The sequence below is a fragment of the Sus scrofa genome, chromosome 6 (genome assembly GCF_000003025.6).
Source record: "Sus scrofa isolate TJ Tabasco breed Duroc chromosome 6, Sscrofa11.1, whole genome shotgun sequence".
In the NCBI taxonomy this organism is placed as follows: Eukaryota; Metazoa; Chordata; class Mammalia; order Artiodactyla; family Suidae; genus Sus; species Sus scrofa.
The window spans coordinates 45,421,678-45,442,366 of NC_010448.4; the positions used below are offsets into that span (position 1 = coordinate 45,421,678).

General features: G+C 47.8%; 1 protein-coding gene across 5 annotated transcripts in view; it reads left to right on the plus strand.

Moving 5' to 3' along the window:
* WDR62 (WD repeat domain 62) overlaps window positions 1-20,689 on the plus strand; it is a 58,654-nt gene that overhangs the window by 2,712 nt on the left and 35,253 nt on the right. For 4 of the 5 annotated variants that reach the window (XM_021093223.1, XM_005664499.3, XM_021093222.1 and 1 more), the window contains 8 exon segments: window positions 2,273-2,364; window positions 3,590-3,652; window positions 8,589-8,646; window positions 8,878-9,048; window positions 9,863-10,000; window positions 10,413-10,595; window positions 13,322-13,482; window positions 15,122-15,311. In XM_021093223.1, the coding sequence (XP_020948882.1) occupies window positions 2,273-2,364; window positions 3,590-3,652; window positions 8,589-8,646; window positions 8,878-9,048; window positions 9,863-10,000; window positions 10,413-10,595; window positions 13,322-13,482; window positions 15,122-15,311 (1,056 nt within the window). 5 annotated transcript variants of the gene reach the window in all.

A 20,689-nucleotide genomic window follows, 5' to 3' on the forward strand; every position in this document is an offset into this window, starting at 1 on the left:
TCATGTATCTTAAGTACTTAAAAGAAAACACATGGCACGTTGCAAGTACTGGGTTGGTGTTAGTTACTACTTTTACGACTGTGAATTTTGGGTGATTGGTGTCATTTATTTTTCTTGTTTGTGATGTTGAATCCAACCAGCTTGCAAAATTCTGCCAGCTACGAAGCGGGTTAAGGATTCCACATTGTCACAGCAGTGGCTTGGATTGTGTTGTGGTGCAAGTTCGATCCCTGGCCTGAGAACTTTCATATGCCGCAGGTGTGGCCAAAAAAAAAAAAATGACTAGCCATGCTAATGCCCAGTAGTGCTGATTAACAGATAAAAAACAATGTGAGTGCCACTCCCTGGTTGTATGGGTTAGTCCTGACACTGCTCTTTCCAGATTACCTCTCAGGGCCTCTTTTTCTTTATCCATAAGGTGGAGATGATGAAGATGATGATAAGGACCATATCACAGGATTATTGTGAGCCTTAAATAAGTGAATACAGTTGCAGGTATTCAGACATGCCTGGCTCCTGGTTAAATGCTCAAAAAATATTTGTTATTACTATCCTATATTTGTCTTTCATTTCTGTATGTGTGTGTGTGTGTGTGTGTGTGTGTGTGTGTCTTTTGTTTTTTTAGGGCCGCACCTGTGGCATAGGGAGGTGCCCAGGCTAGGGGTCGAATCGGAGCTGCAGCTGCCCGCCTACACCACAGCCACAGCAACAGCAGATCTAAGCCGCATCTGCGACCTACACCACAGTTCACGGCAACGCTGGAACCTTAACCCACTGAGCGAGGCCAGGGATCAAACCCGAAACCTCATGGTTCCTAGTTGGATTCGCTTCTGCTGTGCCACGACAAGGACTCCGCCTCTCATTTCTTTTTTTATTTTATTTTATTTTATTTTTTTTGTCTTTTTGCTATTTCTTTGGGCCGCTCCCGCGGCATATGGAGGTTCCCAGGCTAGGGGTCGAATTGGAGCTGTAGCCACCGGCCTACTCCAGAGCCACAGCAACGCGGGATCCGAGCCGCTTCTGCAACCTACACCAGAGCTCACAGCAACGCTGGATCGTTAACCCACTGAGCAAGGGCAGGGACCGAACCCGCAACCTCATGGTTCCTAGTCGGATTCGTTAACCACTGCGCCACGACGGGAACTCCCCGCCTCTCATTTCTGAGGCCAACATCTCACTTGAGAATTTTTTTGTTGTTGTTGTTGTTTTTTTTTTTTGTCTTTTTGCCTTTTCTTGGGCCGCTCCTGCGGCATATGGAGATTCCCAGGCTAGGGGTCCAATCGGAGCTATAGTTGCTGGCCTATGCCAGAGCCACAGCAGCGCAGGATACGAGCCGCGTCTGCGACCTACACCACAGCTCACGGCAACGCCGGATCGTTAACCCACTGAACAAGGGCAGGGATCGAACCCGCAACCTCATGGTTCCTAGTCGGATTCGTTAACCACTGCGCCACCACGGGAACTCCAGAGAATGTTTACTTTATAATGTTTAGAAATTAGTCTCTTCAAAATATGAAAATACCACCGTTCTACTAGTCCCTACTCTAAGTTGTTTAATCAAGCGTGAAGGGGACTGGCTCATTTGGCTTACTTTGCTTAGAGAGTTTTAAATTTTTAAATGTCATCATTCACTTTTTTCTTTACTCGTTGAACCTCTAGACTGAATTTAGTGGTGGAATGGACAGTACCCACTTTTGCTCACTGCTGTGTCTCCCCTGCACAAAGTGCTGGCTTTGAAGCCAGAGACTGCCTGGCTTTGTATTACCCAACCTTGCCACTCAGCAGGTGTGGTACCTTGTGCCTCAGCATCCTCATCTGTAAAATAGGTGTGATGATAGTGCCTTCTTCTTGGATTGTTTCAGGCTCTCAAGTCTTTCATCCGTATAAATACTTGAAGACTTACTCACATCCTCAGTGAGGCTTTCTCTACTTCCTCTGTCCTCTTGATCTCCTTCCCTGCTTCATTTTTCACTCCTACCTGACATCTATTTTACCTATTTGTTCTGTTCATTTTCTGTGTCTGCCATCCCGTCACCATCAGAATGTGAGCTCCGAGAGGACAGGGGCTTTTTTTTGTCTACCTTCCTCATCCTTCTGTGTCCTCCACCCAGCAGTATATTTGTCAAAGCAGCATTGAGGAGAACAAGCATTAGCCACTAGTAGATGCCTCTAGGAGCTCCGGGCAGGTGATGGAAGTAACAGGGTGGGAGGTGGCTGTGCCATGTGGGGCCTGATGGGGCAGGTGCTTCAGATTTCGGCCTTTTCCCTGCAGGTATCACTTGAGAAGGTACTTGGCATCACAGCCCAGAACAGCAGTGGCCTAACCTGTGACCCCGGCACAGGCCACGTGGCCTACCTGGCAGGGTGAGTGAGTGGGTGGGCCTCGGCCTCTAATCTCTGATCCCGAATTCAGAGCCTGAAGTCTTTGGTGAGCCTCCCTGGGCCTCAGCTCTTCCAACTGTAGATTGCAGATAATGCCGCTTCCTTCTGAGGGCTTAGGAAGGGTTCCACGGCCCCTCTGTGTCTAGAACGGTACCTGGCATGTGTGAGTGCCATGAAAAAGTCTTATTGTGACTGCAGGTGGGAGGGGGCAGAGATTCTGCCAAAGACAGGTGGTTAAGATCCAAGCCATGGTTGATGTCAGGCAGTCTGGGTTCGTGTCCCAGCTCCACCATGTACGTTTCTCTCTGAGCCTCTGCATCTATTAAATAGAACTCGTGCTACCCTTCTCTTGGGTAGTTAGTTGAGAGAACTGAAGGGCATCTGTACCTGTTTGTTCTATAAATACTGGTCTAGCCTGGCACTCTTCTAGGTACCAGAGGGACCCTCACCCCTGTAGGGTAGGGCAGGGCCATAGAAATTCCTGACAACCGGTATCTGTTATTGAGTCTTTGGGAAGCAGCCAGAAGAGAGGACAAGGGTGGTCTCTTGAATCTGACAGGTGTGGAGTCATAGCCCCACTCTGTCCCTGACCTGCTAGGGAGCCCTGGGCAAAGGACTTCCCTCTCTGGGCTTCAGTTTTTTGTTTTTTGTCTTTTTGCCTTTTCTAGGGCCGCTTCCCGCGGCATATGGAGGTTCCCAGGCTAGGGGTCTAATTGGAGCTATAGCCACTGGTCTACGCCAGAGCCACAGCAACTCGGGATCCGAGCCACGTCTGTGACCTTCACCACAGCTCACGTCAACGCTGGATCCTTAACCCACCAAGCAAAGCCAGGGATCGAACCCGCAACCTCATGGTTCCTAGTCAGATTTGGTAACCACTGTGCCACAATGGGAACTCCTGGGCTTCAGTTTCATCATCTGTGAAATGGGACTAAGATTCCTGACTTCACCTGGCATTTGTGAGGATTTTAAGAAATTGTACACAGTATATCTTTATTAGCCCAGAGCCTGACAGAGGAAGTGTTGGCTTCTGTTAAGCACCCTAGAGTTCTCAGCATAGATGCCTGGAGGAGGAGGAGGAGACCAAAGAGAGAAGTATCTGTTTGGAAAGAGCCTTGTTTATATGTGGGCTCTTGTGTTGAGAATAGAATCATTCCTGGACCCAGTACTCCCCTCATTTTGAGCACATTTTTCTCTTTCTCCCCAGCTGTGTGGTGGTGATTTTGAACCCTAAGGAGAACAAGCAGCAGCACATTTTGAATACTGCCAGGTAAGCTGGGTCCTGGGCATGCTGTAGGGGTGTGACCAGGGTCCTGGCACATCCTTCCTTCCCCACATTGCCTGGAAGCGCTTGTGAGTGACTCCACCCCACCCACGCACCCAGTGGTTCAGTGACAAGGTCCATAGTGCTAGGTACTCTTCTGGGTGATGGGGACACAGCAGTGAGTCTGCTCTCGCCAGGAGACGGACTAAGCTAGGTGGCAGATTACTAGCCGACCAGGACTGTCGCTGTGGAGGAAATGATGGGCATGTGTTAGGGCAGGTTCACAGGTGGAGAGTGAAGGGGAAGCCATCTCAGATCCTCCCTAAGGCTGAGAGCTGAAGAAAGTCAAGGGGTGACCATGTGAAGGTGTGGGGAGAGCTTTCCAGGCAGAGGGAAGAATAAGAGCAAAGGCCCTGCAGTGGTTAAGAATCTCAGGTTGTTTGCGGAGCAGTCAGGGTTCCGTGGGCCAGGTTGGCTGCCATGCTGATTGCAAAGACGAGCCACTAGAGGGCGTTCATAGGCTAAGAACGTGCCTAACCCAGCCCAGCCCTCCAGCGCGGTGTCTCCCTTTCCTGCTTTATTTCCCCCCCCCCCACCCCCGCAAAATGTAATCCTTTTTGATATGCTGTCTAATAATTTCTTCAGTGATGATATTTACTGTCTCTTTCCACAGTGTGCGCTCTCTGAGGGCAGGGAATGTCTCGTAGTTAATTTCTGTGTGTGTCCCTGTACCTTAGATCAGTGTCTAGCATGTTGATGGCACTTATTGTTTCCTGAATGAAAGTGTTTGGGGTTTTAGAAAGATCCCTCCTGCTGCCAGTTCATTGGGGAAGGCCCCTGGACCTGAGCAGACCCAAGTTGGTGCCCAGGGTCTTCCTTGGGCTGACTGATCACTGTGTCCTCCTGGGTCTTTGGTCCCAACTGGGTTGTGACCTTGGGAGGCGGCCCACTACAACTTTTTATTCCACAAATACTGCACAGATAGCTCAAGCTAAGCTCCTTCAGCCTGGCTCTCCATCTGCACTCTAGCTAGACAGAGAAGATGTGGATTTTCTTTTTCCCTTACGGTTCCTAAAGGAAGGTCCCTAAGGTATGGTTTAGCAGATACAGATTCCCTCTTGGAAGGAACTTCTGGGACCCTTGGCTCTGACTGTGGGTTCTGTCACTTATGGCGAGGGGAGAGGTGGGTTCCAATTCTGGCTTAAGCATTTATTCACTCTGTGTCTCAGATGAAACACTTCTTGGCAGTAATCACAAATGAGAGGCCCCAGACTTGGCTGACAGAATTCTTAAGTATCAAATTTAGCGGACAACATTTAAGAGTTTTCTCCACAAAAATCCAGATGAGAGATTCAGGTCTCTAGAGCCCCCATTCCCCCATGGCAGGGATGGTCTGGAGCTTAGTGGCATTTATCAGAGCCCCCCTTCAACCCTTCTGTAATCCGCCCTGTTGCCTCTGATTCCTGTAGGCAGCGGGGTAGGTGACCTTGATCTGAAGCAGATAGCAGAGAAGTATCCACTCTCGATCACTGGTGGCTGTGTCTCAGGAGGTGGTGTGGCTAGAGTGGAGGTTTTCATTCTGGCTGCATTTCAGAGTCACCTGATCCCTGGGCCTCACTCCCAGAGGAAGCTGAATCACTTAGTCTGGAGTAAGGCCTAATCACCACGGGCAATTTTTAAACTTATGTTGAAGTAATTTCAGACCTGTAAGATAGTACTGAGAGCACCGCCACACCTTTCACCTATGTTTCCCAAATGCTAACATTTTAGCACATTTGCTTTATAATTCTCTGTCTATGGATGTAGTAATTTTTTTCTGAACTGTGAGGGTAGTTGAAACCTGATGCTCCTGAACCTCTAAATACTTGAGTGTGAATTTACTGCCCCCCCCAAAAAAAAATCTTTCAAAGCCAAAATGCATTAGCAAAATCAGGAAATTAAAATTGGCACATCACCACCATTTACTCCTCATTCAGGCTTTACCATTTGTCCCAAGAATGTCCTTTACAGTAAAAAAGATTCTGCCCGGAATCATGCATTGCTGTGAGTTGTCTCTTCAGTATCCTTCAGTCTAAAGCAGTTTCCTTCATCTTTTTATTTCATTTAATTAATTAATTTATATTTGGCTGTGGCCTGCAGTGCTTTGATGCACTTAGTTCCCAGACAAGGGATTGAACCCGGGCCAAAGTGGTGAAAGCACTGAGTCCTAACCACTAGATCACCAGGGAACTCCCCTCCTCCATCTTTTCTTTTTTCTTTTTTCTTTTTTTCTTTTTGCCTTTTCTAGGGCCATTCCTGCGGCATATAGAGGTTCCCAGACTAGGGGTCTAATTGGAGCTGTAGCCACCGGCCTACACCAGAGCCACAGCAACGAGGGATCCGAGCCACGTCTGCAACCTACGCCACAGCTCACAGCAACACCGAATCCTTAACCCACTGAGCAAGGCCAGGGATCGAACCCGCAACCTCATGGTTCCTAGTTGGATTCGTTAACCACTGCCCCACAAAGGGAACTCCCATATTTTCTTTTTTAGGGCCGCACCCATGGCATGTAAAATTTCCCAGGCTAAGGGTTGAATCGGAGCTACAACTGCTGGCCTATGCCACAGCCACAGCAACGAGGAATCCGAGCTGCGCCTGCGACCTACACCACAGCTCATGGCAATGCCGGATCCTCCACCCACTGATCAAGGCCAGGGATCGAACCCGCTATCTCATGGTTCCTAGTCAGATTCGCTTCTTCTGCGCCACCGTGGGAACTCCCTAGTTGAATTCCTAACCTACTGAGCCACAGTGGGAACTGCGGCTCCATCTTTTCTTGACTTTCATGACTTTGACACCCTTGAGGACTGCAGCCCGGGGGTTTTGTAGAACATCTCAGTTTTGGGGTTTGTTTGCTCTGTCCTCGTGGTGAGACTCAGGTTCTGCAGGAACACTGCGGGAGGAATTTCTCATCCTGCGCAGTGCGTTCGGTCAGGAGGTACGTGATGTTGGTCTCGTCCATGACTTGAGCCCCTCATGAGGGTGGTGTCGGCCAGGCTTCTCCACCTCGAAGCTGCTCTTTCCTCTTTGCGATTAGTGAGTCTCTGGTGAGGAGCTTCTCTGAAACGATGCAGATATTATCCTGTTTCTTACCAAAGTTTCACTCACTAGTCTTAACACGATAGCTTTGACATTTTTCAAATCCTCCCCAGGGAATTCTCATGTGCCCTGTCTGGTTGAGTAATCTTGGCAGGATGTCCTTGTGTTGAGTCTCCTCATCTCAGAACTGGCTAATGAGGGTCCTGACTTCACAAGGCATGCTCAGTGACCTGTGTGGTGATGCTCAGGTGGATTTGGCAGAGGGTCGGGCATGCAGTAGTTGGGCTAGGAGCAGCCGCACACCACAGACATCTCCCAACAGGCATGGCTTCAAACACAAAGGCCTGCTCTTCCTGAGCATGAAGTCTGGAAGCAGGCACTTAGGGGCTGGTGTCTGCCAGCATCAGGCACCTCACTCCTTCTATCTTTCTGTTCACCATGCTTATTGGGAGGCTTCTGTTCTTAAGGTCCCTTCATGGCCCAGGATGGAATTCTGGTTGTCATGTCCTTGTTTCAGAGGGGAGCGAGTGGGGAGGAGGGCAGAGATTTCCCTTTGGGACGCTTTCCTGGGAGTCCTACACAGCGCTTCAGCCTACCTCTCGACTGGCCAGACTACATCCTGCAACTGAGCCTCTGCAGCTGCAGAGAAGGCAAGGAAATGTACTCCACCTGGGGACATTGCCACCCCAGTTAAAACCGGGCTTCTGTTGGTGAGGAGCGAGGACGAGTGCATATTGGATAGGCAGCACACCTTATCTGCTACTTTCTTCTTTTTCTTTCTTTCTTTCTTTACCCCGGCCGCACAGTATAGCAGCTCGATGTGAGATCTTAGTTCCCAGACCAGGGATTGAACCTGGGCCACAGCAGTGAAAGCACCAAGTCATAACCACTAGACCACTAGGGAACTCCCCTTTTTTCTTTTTTTTAAATTGAAGTATAGTAGATTTACAATGTTGTGTTAGTTTCAGGTGTACGGCAGAGTGATTCAGATATGGACATATGAAGATAGAGCTGTGTGGAGATAGAGATCTATAGAACATACACATCGATCTTCTTCAGATTCTTTTCTGTTAGAGGTTTTTACAGGATAATTGAGTACAGTTCCCTGTGCTGTACGTTGGCTCCTTTTCCTTGGCTGCTACTTTAAGGAGTGATAGAGGGTTAAGTTGATGGTGTTAAATGTTCTGTGAGATTGTCAGTGACTCACTTCAGGGCATTTACTTCGTTATCTGCACACCAGTTACTCATATGAGGGGGACAGTGACTAGACGGTGAAGGGACAGAGTTAAAAGCAAGACTAGAAGAGAGAGGGGAGAGAAAAAACAAAAACAACATAGTGTGGGAACAGTGCCCTCTCTGCCACAAGACATGCAAACGAGCCGGGTCATTCCGGGCCGGTGCGCGCTGGCTGGGAAAGAAACGTGCTGAGGTTCAGGGTTTGCCACGACACCTTCAGTGTTTAGCCATGAGGTCCTCACATCAGCACCACCTCCATGGTTAGGCCAGGTCGGCACCATTTCCTGCATCTGACTGTCTCAAGGTTACAGGGTGGTGGGTGCGATCTTAGGGAGCCCAGCCCTGCTGAGGGAGGGAGCGGGGGGTCTCCATACAGCATCTACCCCATCAGGGTTTGGGGTTTTAGGGAGAAGGAGCCTGTGTCTTTACAAAACCCCATTTCCCTGTGCCACTGCCCTCTTCTCCCCAAAGCATTGGCTCTGTGGGAGCTACTGGCGCTCACCTCCCCTGGCCAGTTCCAGGCTTGGGAGCGAGGAGTGGGCGGAGTGCCATGAGCACTGCCAGGCTGGCGTCTGGCTGCCCACCGTCAGTGGATCCAGTGGCCACCCCCTTTGCTTGTCCCCAGGAAGTCTCTGAGTGCTCTGGCCTTCTCCCCTGATGGGAAGTACATAGTGACAGGGGAGGTGAGTCACCATCAAGATTGAGTGGGTGGGAAGGGACTTGGGGGGGGGGGGCATTCCTTCTGTCCCCAGCAGGCCTGAGGAGTCCCTGGAATAGGTCCTTCCTTGGCTGGAAAAGATGGGGGAGGTGGCTTTTGGGCACACCCTGGGGCACTGCCAACTTCAGCCCTGATAGCCCCTCAAGGCCTGCCCGGTGCAGAACCCAGCCGCAATAAATGGCCCCATCTTTTCCAGAATGGGCACAGGCCAGCTGTGCGCATCTGGGACGTCGAAGAGAAGAATCAGGTGGCGGAGATGCTGGGCCACAAGTACGGCGTGGCCTGCGTGGCCTTCTCCCCCAACATGAAGCACATCGTGTCCATGGGCTACCAGCACGACATGGTGCTCAACGTCTGGGACTGGAAGGTAAGAGCTGGCCGGTGGCGGGGCAGGGGTGGGCAGCCAGCCGCCAAGCACCTGCACCTTGGGCACTGGGAGAGCGTGCTGAGACAACCTGGTAAAAGGCCCGTTTAGCTACCAGGTATTTATTGAGCACCTGCTACATGCCGATCCCTATTCTAGGCACTTACTGTAGGCCACTGACTGAGCTGACAAGCTCTCAACTGGTAGAATGTGTAATTCTTTTTATATTGACCAGCTGTGACCCTGAGCAAGTGACCTAATCTCTCTGAGTCTGATTCCTCCTCTGTGAAAAGGGTATCATAGTCTCTGCTTCGCTGAGGGGTGAGAACTCAGAATTGATATGCTGGAAGGCTTTGGAAGACGTGGAGATGGCAAAAATGGGTACCACGTCCTGGCTCTGTTCTTAACCTGCTCTGTCACCTTGAGCGTGTGACTATCCCCTCTGAACATGATAGGGTCGGGGGAGAAGCACCTCCCTGGTAGGACTGTTGCAGGGATTCCCAGCCTTCTCCTGTGAAGGGCTTGGCAGTGTCCAGGTCACTGGTGGCGTGGGTTGTGTTGTCCTTACTTCCCAGCTGTGGCTGTCCTCAACACTCTGTGTGGACTCTTGAGGAGAGCTCTGGAACTTACTGTCATGTGGGAACCTTTCCAAGCCGCAGTCTCCTCCGTGTTGGGACTGATAAGTGGGCCTCATGTAGGGTTCCCCACAGAGGAGGCCCGAGGAAAGCAGACTCAGAGCAGGGGGTGCGGGGAGACGCACAGCTGAGGGCAAAGCTCAAACCATCTGATGCGAACTCCTCTGCACTGATCCTTCCAGAAAGACATCGTGGTGGCATCCAACAAGGTATCCTGCAGGGTCATCGCGCTCTCCTTCTCAGAGGACAGCAGCTATTTTGTCACTGTCGGGAACCGGCACGTGAGGTTCTGGTTCTTGGAAGTCTCCACCGAAGCTAAGGTGAGTTTCTGTCCCTGCCACCTCAGCTGGGCCCAGGGAGACCTGTCAGGAGCTGTAGGGGCTCCCATTTGTGCCTGAGATTCAGGGGCATTGGTCTCAGAGGCTGGGTGGCTTTTCAGGGGTCTGCCTTCTGCTTCTGGGCCTGCTCTCCAGGTGCTGGCTGACTGGCAGGCCCTGCTGGGCACCCTCTTCTCCCCTGCCGGTCCCTGGCATCAGACCCTGTTCCTGGCCTGCTGCCTCCAGCCTCTGCCCAGAAGTGTGTGTTCCATTTGTCTTTCCCTCCTCCATTGGGAGGAGTTCCTTAGCCTTCTCTTGGGCTGTGTTATATCCACTGGTCATGAGAAGCCCATTAGGACCTTGCTGGGGGCTAGGCCATGGGATGGTGTCTCACTGGGCCCTGCTTTGCCCCCAGGTGACGGGCACGGTGCCCCTCGTGGGGCGCTCAGGCATCCTGGGTGAGCTGCACGACAACGTCTTCTGTGGTGTGGCGTGTGGCCGGGGCCAGATGGCAGGCAGTACCTTCTGTGTGTCCTACTCGGGCCTCCTCTGCCAGTTCAACGAGAAGAGGGTGCTGGAGAAGTGGATCAACCTGAAGGTACCACAGCCTCCCTCTCTGCCATCAGCACTTGCCATGACGTGTGACTCCAGGGACACTCAGCAGTGCCCTGCATGGCAGTTGGTCACCATGCAGTGACCTGCATGGGTCTGGCTTCTTGCTCTGCTCGTGTGACTTTCCCTCTCTGAGCCTTAGTTTTCCCATCTGTAAGACGGAACAATGCCGCCCACCTCACAGAGTTGATGGCAGTCACTTGAGATAATACACATGTGGCACTTAGCACAGTGCCTGGTACCACATCACGGTAACAAGTGCTTTCCTGTCACTGTTTGATCCAGTTCACATTTCTTTTTTTTTTTTTTTTTTTTTTTGTCTTTTTGCTATTTCTTTGGGCCGCTCCCGCGGCATATGGAGGTTCCCAGGCTAGGGGTCGAATCGGAGCTGTAGCCACCGGCCTACGCCAGAGCCACAGCAACGCGGGATCCGAGCCGCGTCTGCAACCTACACCACAGCTCACGGCAACGCCGGATCCTTAACCCACTGAGCAAGGGCAGGGACCGAACCCGCAACCTCATGGTTCCTAGTCGGATTCACTAACCACTGCGCCACGATGGGAACTCCCAGTTCACATTTCTTTTCTTCACTGAACACTCTTGGCTGGTGGGAGGACCACTTTTTTTTTTTTCCAATCTAAGGTATCATTGATTTAATAATTTTTATATTATTTTTATAGTCAAATACTATACAAAATACATAAGGTTTTAAACTAAAAGATAAGTCACTAAACTGTAGAGCTACTTTTCTTCAGGATCTGAAGGTTTGTGGGTTTGTTTTTTTTTTTTTTTTTTTTTTTTGCCTTTTTGCCATTTCTTGGGCACTCCAGCGGCATATGGAGGTTCCCAGGCTAAGGGTCCAATCGGAGCTGTAGCTGCTGGCCTACGCCAGAGCCACAGCAATACAGGATCTGAGCCACGTCTGTGACTTACACCACAGCTCACGGCAACGCCGGATCGTCAACCCACTGAGCAAGGGCAGGGACCGAACCCGCAACCTCATGGTTCCTAGTCGGATTCGTTAACCACTGCACCACGACGGGAACTCCTTTTTTTTTTTTTTTAACTTTTATCTTTTTAGGGCTGCACCACAGTATATGGAGGTTCCTAGTCTAGGGGTTGAATCAGAGCTATAGCTGCCGGCCTACACCACAGCTCACAGCAACATGGGATCTGAGCAGTGTCTGCATCCTACACCAGAGGTCATGGCAATGCTGGATCCTTTACCCACTGAACAAGGCCAGGGATCAAACCCATGTCCTCATGGATACCAGTCGGGTTCGTTAACCACTGAGCCACGGCGGGAACTCCAGGATCTGCAAGGTTTGAGTCCAGGCTGTCTCCCAACCCAGGACTGGATGCCTGTCTGACTCCTAGCAGGAACTTCACAGTTTCCCCCCTTGTTTTATATCTGCTTTTGTCATGCCCCTCCAGAGCTCAGCTTTGGGGTTAATGGCATGGCATCCAGTGTGGGGAAGAATTCTGAGTTTTATCTGTCTTTCCTAATTGGTTGAACATCATTTCTTTTTCTCATTTGAATCCTCTCGTGCAGCCTTTTTTGGCTGCACTCAAGGCATGTGGAAGTTCCCAGGCCGAGGATTGAACCTATGCTGCAGTTGAGACCTGTGCCACAGCTGTTGCAGTGCTGGATTCTTCTGTGGCCCAGCAGGCCACAGAAACTTCAGAACTCATGCAACTTCTAAGCAAGTGAGAAATTTTGGATAGATAGATGTTTAGCCCCTGAGCTGTTGTCTTAAATGATGTAAACTAAGTCCCTTTATTTTTGGAAAAACTCCTCTAAGTTGTATCTAGATGTCTGGCACTCTGTGCTCCTTCTAGCTGCATGCCCTGGTAGGATAGATAGTTCTTTCTGTGTATAATAACTTTGCTATACTGCCTTTCTGTTTTTTCCTGCCCCCCTCAGCATGTTCAAGTTCCCAGGCCAAGGATCAAACCCATGCCATAGCAGCAACCTGAGCTGCTGCAGTGACAATGCCCAACCCTTAACCCGCTACACCACAAGAGAACTCCCTTATTTATTATACTGCTTTGAAGTATAATCTCTATGAAGTTATTTATAAGCAATAGGGGATATAATTTAAGCCTAAAATTCAGCAGTATTACTGCAAGTGACCTCTTTGATGTCATAGTCAACTGAGGTGATATTTTCCACACAGAGCTGAATTCCTCTGTAGTATTGACAGCTCTATCTTGCTGCCACCTTCCATTCACTAGTGACTGTGCACTATATCCTGATTTCAAAAATCGTAAAGTTTGCGGAGTTCCCATGGTGGCTCAACCAAAACGAATTGGACTAGTTTCTATGAGGACACAGGTTCGATCCCTGGCCTCACTCATTGAGTTCACGATCCGGCACTGCCACAAGTGGTGGCAGGTCGCAGGTCGCAGACGCAGCTTGGATCTGGCGTGGCTGTGACTGTGGCTGTGGTGTAAGCCCGTAGCTGAAGCTCCGATTAGACCCCTAGCCTGGGAACCTCCATACGCCATGGATGCAGCCCTAAAAAGACAAACAAACAAACAAACAAAAAGACCCCACCCACCCAAAATCTTAAAATTTGCAAAAAATGGGCTTTTTAGACCCCAAAACTATAAGGCTTCTCTGGAGGCCCAAGGCTGTTCTGCCCGCCCCCTTATCCCTGAACCAGGCCACACAAAGCACCAAATCCACTTGGGTCCCCTTTGTGCCCACAGGTCTCCTTGTCTTCCTGCCTCTGTGTCAGCCAGGAGCTCATTTTCTGTGGCTGCACAGACGGGATAGTCCGCATCTTCCAAGCCCACAGCCTGCACTACCTCGCCAACCTGCCCAAGCCACACTACCTCGGGGTGGATGTGGCCCAGGGGCTGGAGCCCAGGTACTACCCAGTGGGGGAGGGAGAGGGGTCTACCCAGAGAGCCATCCGTGGCATCCATCCAGGCTTCCAGAACCACTGACCGATTGGCTAGCCTGAAGCTGGAAGCAGGATACAGGCTCTAACGAGGCAGTAGAATCTCTTCAAGTGAAATCTAGTGAGGGTGCTCAATGCTAAACAATAGCATTTCGAACAGTCATAGATGCTTTGCTGAAATAAAGCAGGGACTCAAGAAGGAGAGCATCTGAGGGATGGGGCTATGTTGACTGGGTGGCCATGGGGCCCTCTCTGGCCAGAAGAAGCTGGCTGGGTCCTAACAACTGGCGTAAAGGCTTTAGGGGGACAGCACACTGGGCTCAGCATGTCACGGGAACAGCAAGGGGCTGAGTGGCTGGAGCCCAGTGTGCCATGGAGGATGGAAGGAGACAAGCAGGAGGCTGAGGTCAGTAGGCAGCCTCTAGGGCTTCAGGCACCGGTGTTACACGGTCAGGCCTTGCGTAGTAGATGTCTCTGGTGGCATGAGAGCCAGTGGAAGGGCTGAGCTCTGGTGGACCTCCCTCTTTGTTCTAAGTCTGTTCTAGGGCAGGGGGGCTACCTAACCTGGGGGTAAAGGGTGCCTGGGGCTGCCTCTTCATAGACTGCTAGACACTACTTCCTGGGTGTGCCTTTTCTAAGAGAGGGCATGGAAGGGGTGACTAGATATCACAAAGGGAAGAGAAGGTGGGTAAGCAGCCCACAGACGGTGATGTGTTGGAGTGGTCAGGGTGCCCAGCTCTGCCACCTTCCGCTGTGTGCCATGTGGCCTCAGGTAGCGCAGTGTATCAACCAGTGCTTCACTTTCCCCATCTGTACAGTGTAGTACCACCTCTCATGGGAATTCCGTGTGGCTAAAGCTCTCAGCCTGGCACACAGTAAGTGCTCAGTAAACCATAGTCTTGGTAGGAAGACCTCAAGCTAGGGGAAGGCTCCCCAGCCCCTTGCACAGGGAATTTTTTTTTTTTTTTTTTTTTTTTTTTTGTCTTTTTAGGGCTGCACCTGCAGCATATGGAGGTTCCCAGGCTAGGGATCCAATCAGAGCTGTAGCCGCCAGCCTATGCCACAGCCACGGCAACCCAGGCCCTAAGCCGCATCTGTGACCTGCACCACACTTCACAGCAACGCCAGATCCTTAACCCACTGAGTGAGACCAGGGATCGAACCTGCATCCTCATGAATGCTAATTAGGTTCATTAACCGCTGAGCCACAACGGGAACTCCATGCACAGGGAATTTTGATCATGTGTTGGTGAGGCCGAGAGGGAAGGCCTGAGCTTCATGCCCATCATCCTTTTATACTCAGAGAGAGAGGATGGCACTTGGGCCAGGTGAAGTGAAGGGAAAGAAATGTTAACAGGAGTGAAAAATTCAGACCCTCTTGGAAGCCAGGCAGAGGCTTCTGGTTTATAATCTCTGTTTTAGAAGCAAAGCAAAGCAGAGGAAGAAGATGGAGGAGGGAGAAGTGGAGTTGGAGCAGGAGAGATGTGTCACCACAAATATAAGAAATGGCATTTCCAGATAGGAGGCAGCTCAAGTGTCACCAGAGGCAGCTGTCACTACTCACAGTAGCATTGATGGTGATTGATGACTCATGTGGCCCTGTTAGCTTCCTCTTCCATAGGAAGGCGGAAGCTGTCTACCCGGATACAGTGGCGCTGACCTTCGACCCCAACCACCAGTGGCTCTCCTGTGTGTATAAGGACCACAGCATCTACATCTGGGATGTCAAAGACATCAACAAAGTAGGCAAGATGTGGTCGGAGCTCTTCCACAGCTCCTACGTCTGGAACGTGGAGGTGAGCCCCTTCCTCCCTCCCCCACCCTGGCTCAGCTTCATCTGGAAGCTTCTGCAGAGTTTAGGGAACCCGTTCAGCCATACCTGCCAAAGATACTCATGGCCCCTTACTATGTGCCAGGGTCTGTTCTAGGTACTGGGGACACAGCTGGGCAGGAAGCTGACACAGGTCCTGCACTCCTGGAGCGTGTAACTGGGTGGCAGAATAGATCTGTAAGCACGTCAGTATAGAACATGCCAAGTGCAATAACTCTGTGAAGAAACCCAAAGCCACCTGGGGGAAGGGGGTCAAGGGGGCTGTTCCAGAAGGGAGAGTGGCCACAGAAAGCCTCTCTGAGGACATGACATTGCAGTGGAGACCTGCAGAAAGTGGGGAGTGGGGCATGTCCCCGACAGGGGGTACAGCAAGAGCAAAGGTCCCACAGCAGGAACACGTGGACTTCAGGGAGCTTTCTGTCAAGGTCATTTGTGTAGTTCATTTTAAGTGTTGAAAAAGTCTTTATTTTCTGAGAATGAATCTGTGGGGATTTTTCATTCTCTAAAGCGGTTCTAAGTACTTCTTGCAGATAAGGCAACTGGTAGAGGAAGAATTGTATTGGTATTCTACTTTACAGAAAAAAAATTTTCTGCAAATTTCTTGTCACTTGGAATGTTTGTCCTAGAGAAGCTGTTTTCAGTGACCCAGTTCAGGATTATGAGAAATAACTGTATCCTTTTGAATTGGCATTAGTCTACCCTTTGCTTGAATACATCTGCCTTTGTGGATCTGCTATTTCTGTTGCCGGCACTTTTCTCACTTAACAAGACTGTTTGTTAACTTTAAAAAATTATACATAAACATATTCTCCCTGAAAAAAAGGTGAAATATTAGATAAGTCTAGTCTGTTTTGATCACCTCCCCCACCTAATCTTCTTCTCTCTTTCACCCTCACTTTTGTTACCAGTCTATTATGTGTGTTTTTTTTTTTTTTCCCAGTTCATTTTCTTGGCATCTGCCTGTTATTTATATGTATATATATGTATTCTCAACAAAAGGATCTGTGGATAGATCTTTTTATCAGTTCTGGAAAGTTCTCGGCCAATATGGATTTAAGAATTGTCTCTTCCCCATGTTGTCTTTTTCTGTTACTCCAATGTCCTGTCTTTCTCTAGCCTTCATATTTTTAAAAAATAAAATGAAGATTTAGGAAACCACACAAAAGAAATGTAGTTTATTGATATTGTTAGCAGCTGTTGACACTCAGTGCCTAGATCCGTTTATTCATCAGGGGTTGCAATATGGTGATATTCTAATTCTATCATTTCTTTTTATTAGTTGGACTTCTTATATGAAGAGAAACTTCCCCTCATCTACCATTTGGTCACCCAGTGGTACACTTCCTATAGGAAAGGCAGGATAAGTGCTTGATTCTTTCCCTTTAATTACCAGTTTTCAAGATAATGAATTGGTTCCCTGTCCTCTAAAGGTAACTAGTTGTTTTTATTTATTATCATTATAAATTCATATATTTAATATATTGGCTATATCTTAATCCATTGCAATTATGAACATTATTGGAGCTCAAATTGTCCCATCTTGAACCAGTGGAAGCCTCTTCAGGTTGGCTCCTGGGTCCTTTGGACATGACCCCAGTGGTCTTTGACGGCTGCCTTGCCCTCTGGGATGATGAGGTGTTCTGGCCTCATCTTGTACATTTCCTGGCCCAGACCTGGAATCAGCCATTTCTTCAAGAGGTCCTGGTTTTTTGTTTTGTTTTGTTTTTTCAGTTTGAATTGTTATTTCAAAATCACAGTCTGGGTGCTGGGGATGCTCATAGCTATTGGATTGGGCCTTCCAGAATCCTAGTTCTCAAAGACAAAGTTAATCATTTCCTTGTTCTGACGTTATAATACAGCAGTCCAAGAATAATTCAATTCTGAAAACAGTTAAAGCAATTTTTGTCCATATGTGCTCTCCATTTTTCCCCAATTTTTAAAATAATTCTGTATCTATATGATCTGATCATATAGCTATTATATACTATATTCTCTCCTTTTTGACCCCATTTATTTGAGGAGCGTATAAGTGTACATACATATTATGGTAAAATACACATAAAATTTACCATTTATGTCATTTTAAATGTACAATTCAATGTCCTTTAGTACATTCACAGTGTTGGTGCAACCATCACTCCTTTCTGGTTCTAGAATTTTTTCATCACCCCAAAAGGAAATTCTGTACCTTTTAAGTAGTCACTCTCCATTTCCACTGTCCCTATTAGCTGTCCCCAACCCATAGCAACAGCTAATATCTTTTCTGTTGCTATGGGTTTGCCTGTTTGGAATATTTCGTATAGATGGAATCACAGACTTATGGATCTTGCGTCAGGCTTCCTTCATTTAACGTGTTTTCAAGATGCATTTCTGTTGTAGCATGTTTGAGTACTTTGCTCTTTTTTAAGTTTGAATGATACTATTCCATTGTATGGATAATACATTTTGTTATGATTCATCAGTTGATGGACATTTCAATTATTTCCTTTTGGTTTATTTCCTATTCATAATAGCCAAAATAAACTTGTGACTATTGTGAATAGTGCTGCTGTGAACATTCATGTACAAGCTTTGTTTGAACATCTGTTTTCATTTCTTTTGGGTGTATACCCAGGAGTGGAATTACTGGGTCATGTGGTAATTCTATGTTTAACTTTTCGAGAAACCACTACCAGGCTTTTCCGTGGTAGCTGCCCCATTTTACGTTCCCATCAGCAATGTATGAAAATTCCAGTTTCTCTGCATCCTTGACAACACTGGTTATTTTTCTCTTTGGGTTTTTTTTTTTTTTTTGTCTTTTTGCTATTTCTTTGGGCCGCTCCTGCGGCATATGGAGGTTCCCAGGATAGGGGTCTGATCGGAGCTGTAGCCACCGGCCTACACCGGAGCCACAGCAATGCGGGATCCGAGCTGCATCTGCAACCTACACCACAGCTCACGGCAACGCCGGATCCTTAACCCACTGAGCAAGGGCAGGGACCGAACCCGCAACCTCATGGTTCCTAGTCGGATTCGTTAACCACTGCGCCACGACAGGATCTCCTCTCTTTGGTTTTTTTAAAAGTTATAGCTATCTTAGTATTTGCAGGACAGTACGATATTGCGATTTTGACTTGTATTTCCCTATTGATTAATGATTTTGAGCCTCTTTTCATGTGCTTGTTGGTCATTTGTATCCTCTTTGGAGAAATGTCTATGTAAAATTTTTGCCATTTCTTTTTTTTTTGTTTGTTTGTTTTTCAGGGCTGCACCCACAGCATATGGAGGTTCCCAGGCTAGGGGTCGAATTGGAGCTGTAGCCACTGGCCTATGCCACAGCCACAGCATGTCAGATCTGAGCTGCGTCTGCGATCTACACTACAGCTCACAGCAACGCCGGATCCTTAACCCATTGATCAAGGCCAGGGATCCAACCTGTGTCTGCATGGATACTAGTCAGATTCGTTTCTGCTGAGCCACAAGGGGAACACCTCCTTGCCCATTTCTTAGTTATTTGTCTTTTTGCTTTTGAGTTGTAAGAGTTCTTTTACGTTCTGAATACTAGTTTGGTATGGTTTGTAAATATTTTTTGTAAATATATGGTTTGTAAATATTTTCTCCTGTTCTTTATGTCTTTCTTGATGGTGACCTTTGAGGAACACAGGTTTTTAATTTAATGAAGTCTAATTTCTCTGTTTTTTGCTTTGTTCCTTGTGCCTTTGGTGTCATACCTAAAAAAACATTTCCAGGAGTTCCCTTGTGGCACAGCTTGTTAAGTCTGGCGTTGTCACTGCAGCAGCTTGGGTCGCTGCTGTGGTGTGGCTTCGATCCCTGGCCTGGAAACATCCACATGCCACTGGTGCAGTCAAAACACCCCCTCCCCCAAAAATCACCACGTTCATGGTCACAAAGATTTACCCTTATGTTTTCTTCTAAAAGTTTTATAATTTTAGCTTTTCCACTTAGGTATTTATCCTCTAATTTTTGTATATGGTGTGAAAGTAAGGGTCTAACTTCATTGTTTTGCTCATGGATAGATGGTTCCAGCAGCACTGGTTGAGCAGACTATTACCCCATTGGGTGATCTTGGCATCCTTGTTGAAAATCAGCTGACCATGGGTGTATGGGTTTAATTACAGTTTTATTTTATTCACACATGTCTATCTTTACGCCAGTACCACATTGTTTCGATTACTCTAGCTTCTTAGTAATTTGATTTGGCTATATGGGGATCCCTTTCAATTCTATATAAATTTTAGGATTAGCTTTTCCATTTCTTCAGAAAAGACTGTTTATCTCTGTTATACTTTTTATTATTTCCTTCCTTCTGCTAGCTTTTGGTTTAGTTTGCTCTTTGTTTTCTAGTTCCTTCAGGTGATAAGTTAATTGATTTGAGATTTCCTTTATTTTATTATGTTTTTTATGGCCAGACCCGCAGCGTATGGAAGTTCCTGGGCCAGGTGTTGAACACCAGATCCATTAATCCACTGCACTGGGCTTCCAACCTGCACCTCCACAGGAGCCCCATCCGCTACAGTCAGATTCTTAACCCACTGCACCATGGCAGGAACTCCATGTAATTGATTTTTTTTTTGGTAATGTCTCATTTTGATTTCCTTCTCATTTCCTCTTCTGTATATTTTAAAGTTATTTTCTTACTGGAGGATTACAGGTGACTTTTTTTTTTTTTTTTTTTTTTTTTTGGCCGTGCCTGCAATGTGCAGGAATTGCTGGGCCAGGCATTGAATCCAAGCCACAGCAGTGATGCCAACTTCTTAACCACTAGGCCACTAGGGAACTCCTCATGTTAAATTTTTAACAAATTAGTTTGAAGTAATACCAACTTAGCTTCAATAGTATATAAACATTCTACCCCTTATATAGTTCTGTCCCCCTCCTCTATGTTGTTATTGTCACAAATTATATCTTTATACAGTGTATTCTCATTAACATTGATGTTTAATTATTGTCTTTGCCTTTGTCTTTTAAATCATATAGGAAAAGAAAAAGGAGTTACAAACTCAAAATATGATAATACTGGCTTTTTTATTTATTTATATAGCTACCTTTACCAGTGTTCATTATTTCTTCATATGACTTCAGGTTAGTGTCTAATGTCCTTTGACTGACTTAACCCGAAAGGACTCTCTTAGCATTTCTCATAGGGCAGGTCTACTGGGCACAAATTCCCTCAACTTTTGTTATATGTGAGTTCTTCCAAGTTTTCTGTTTTTTTCCTATGACCGTGCCCGTTCTGGGCCAGGGATTGAACCCATGCCACGGCCTCAACACAAGCTGCTGTAGTGACAACATCAGATCCTTAACCTGCTGCACCACAAGAGAACACCCAATTTTTCCATTTTG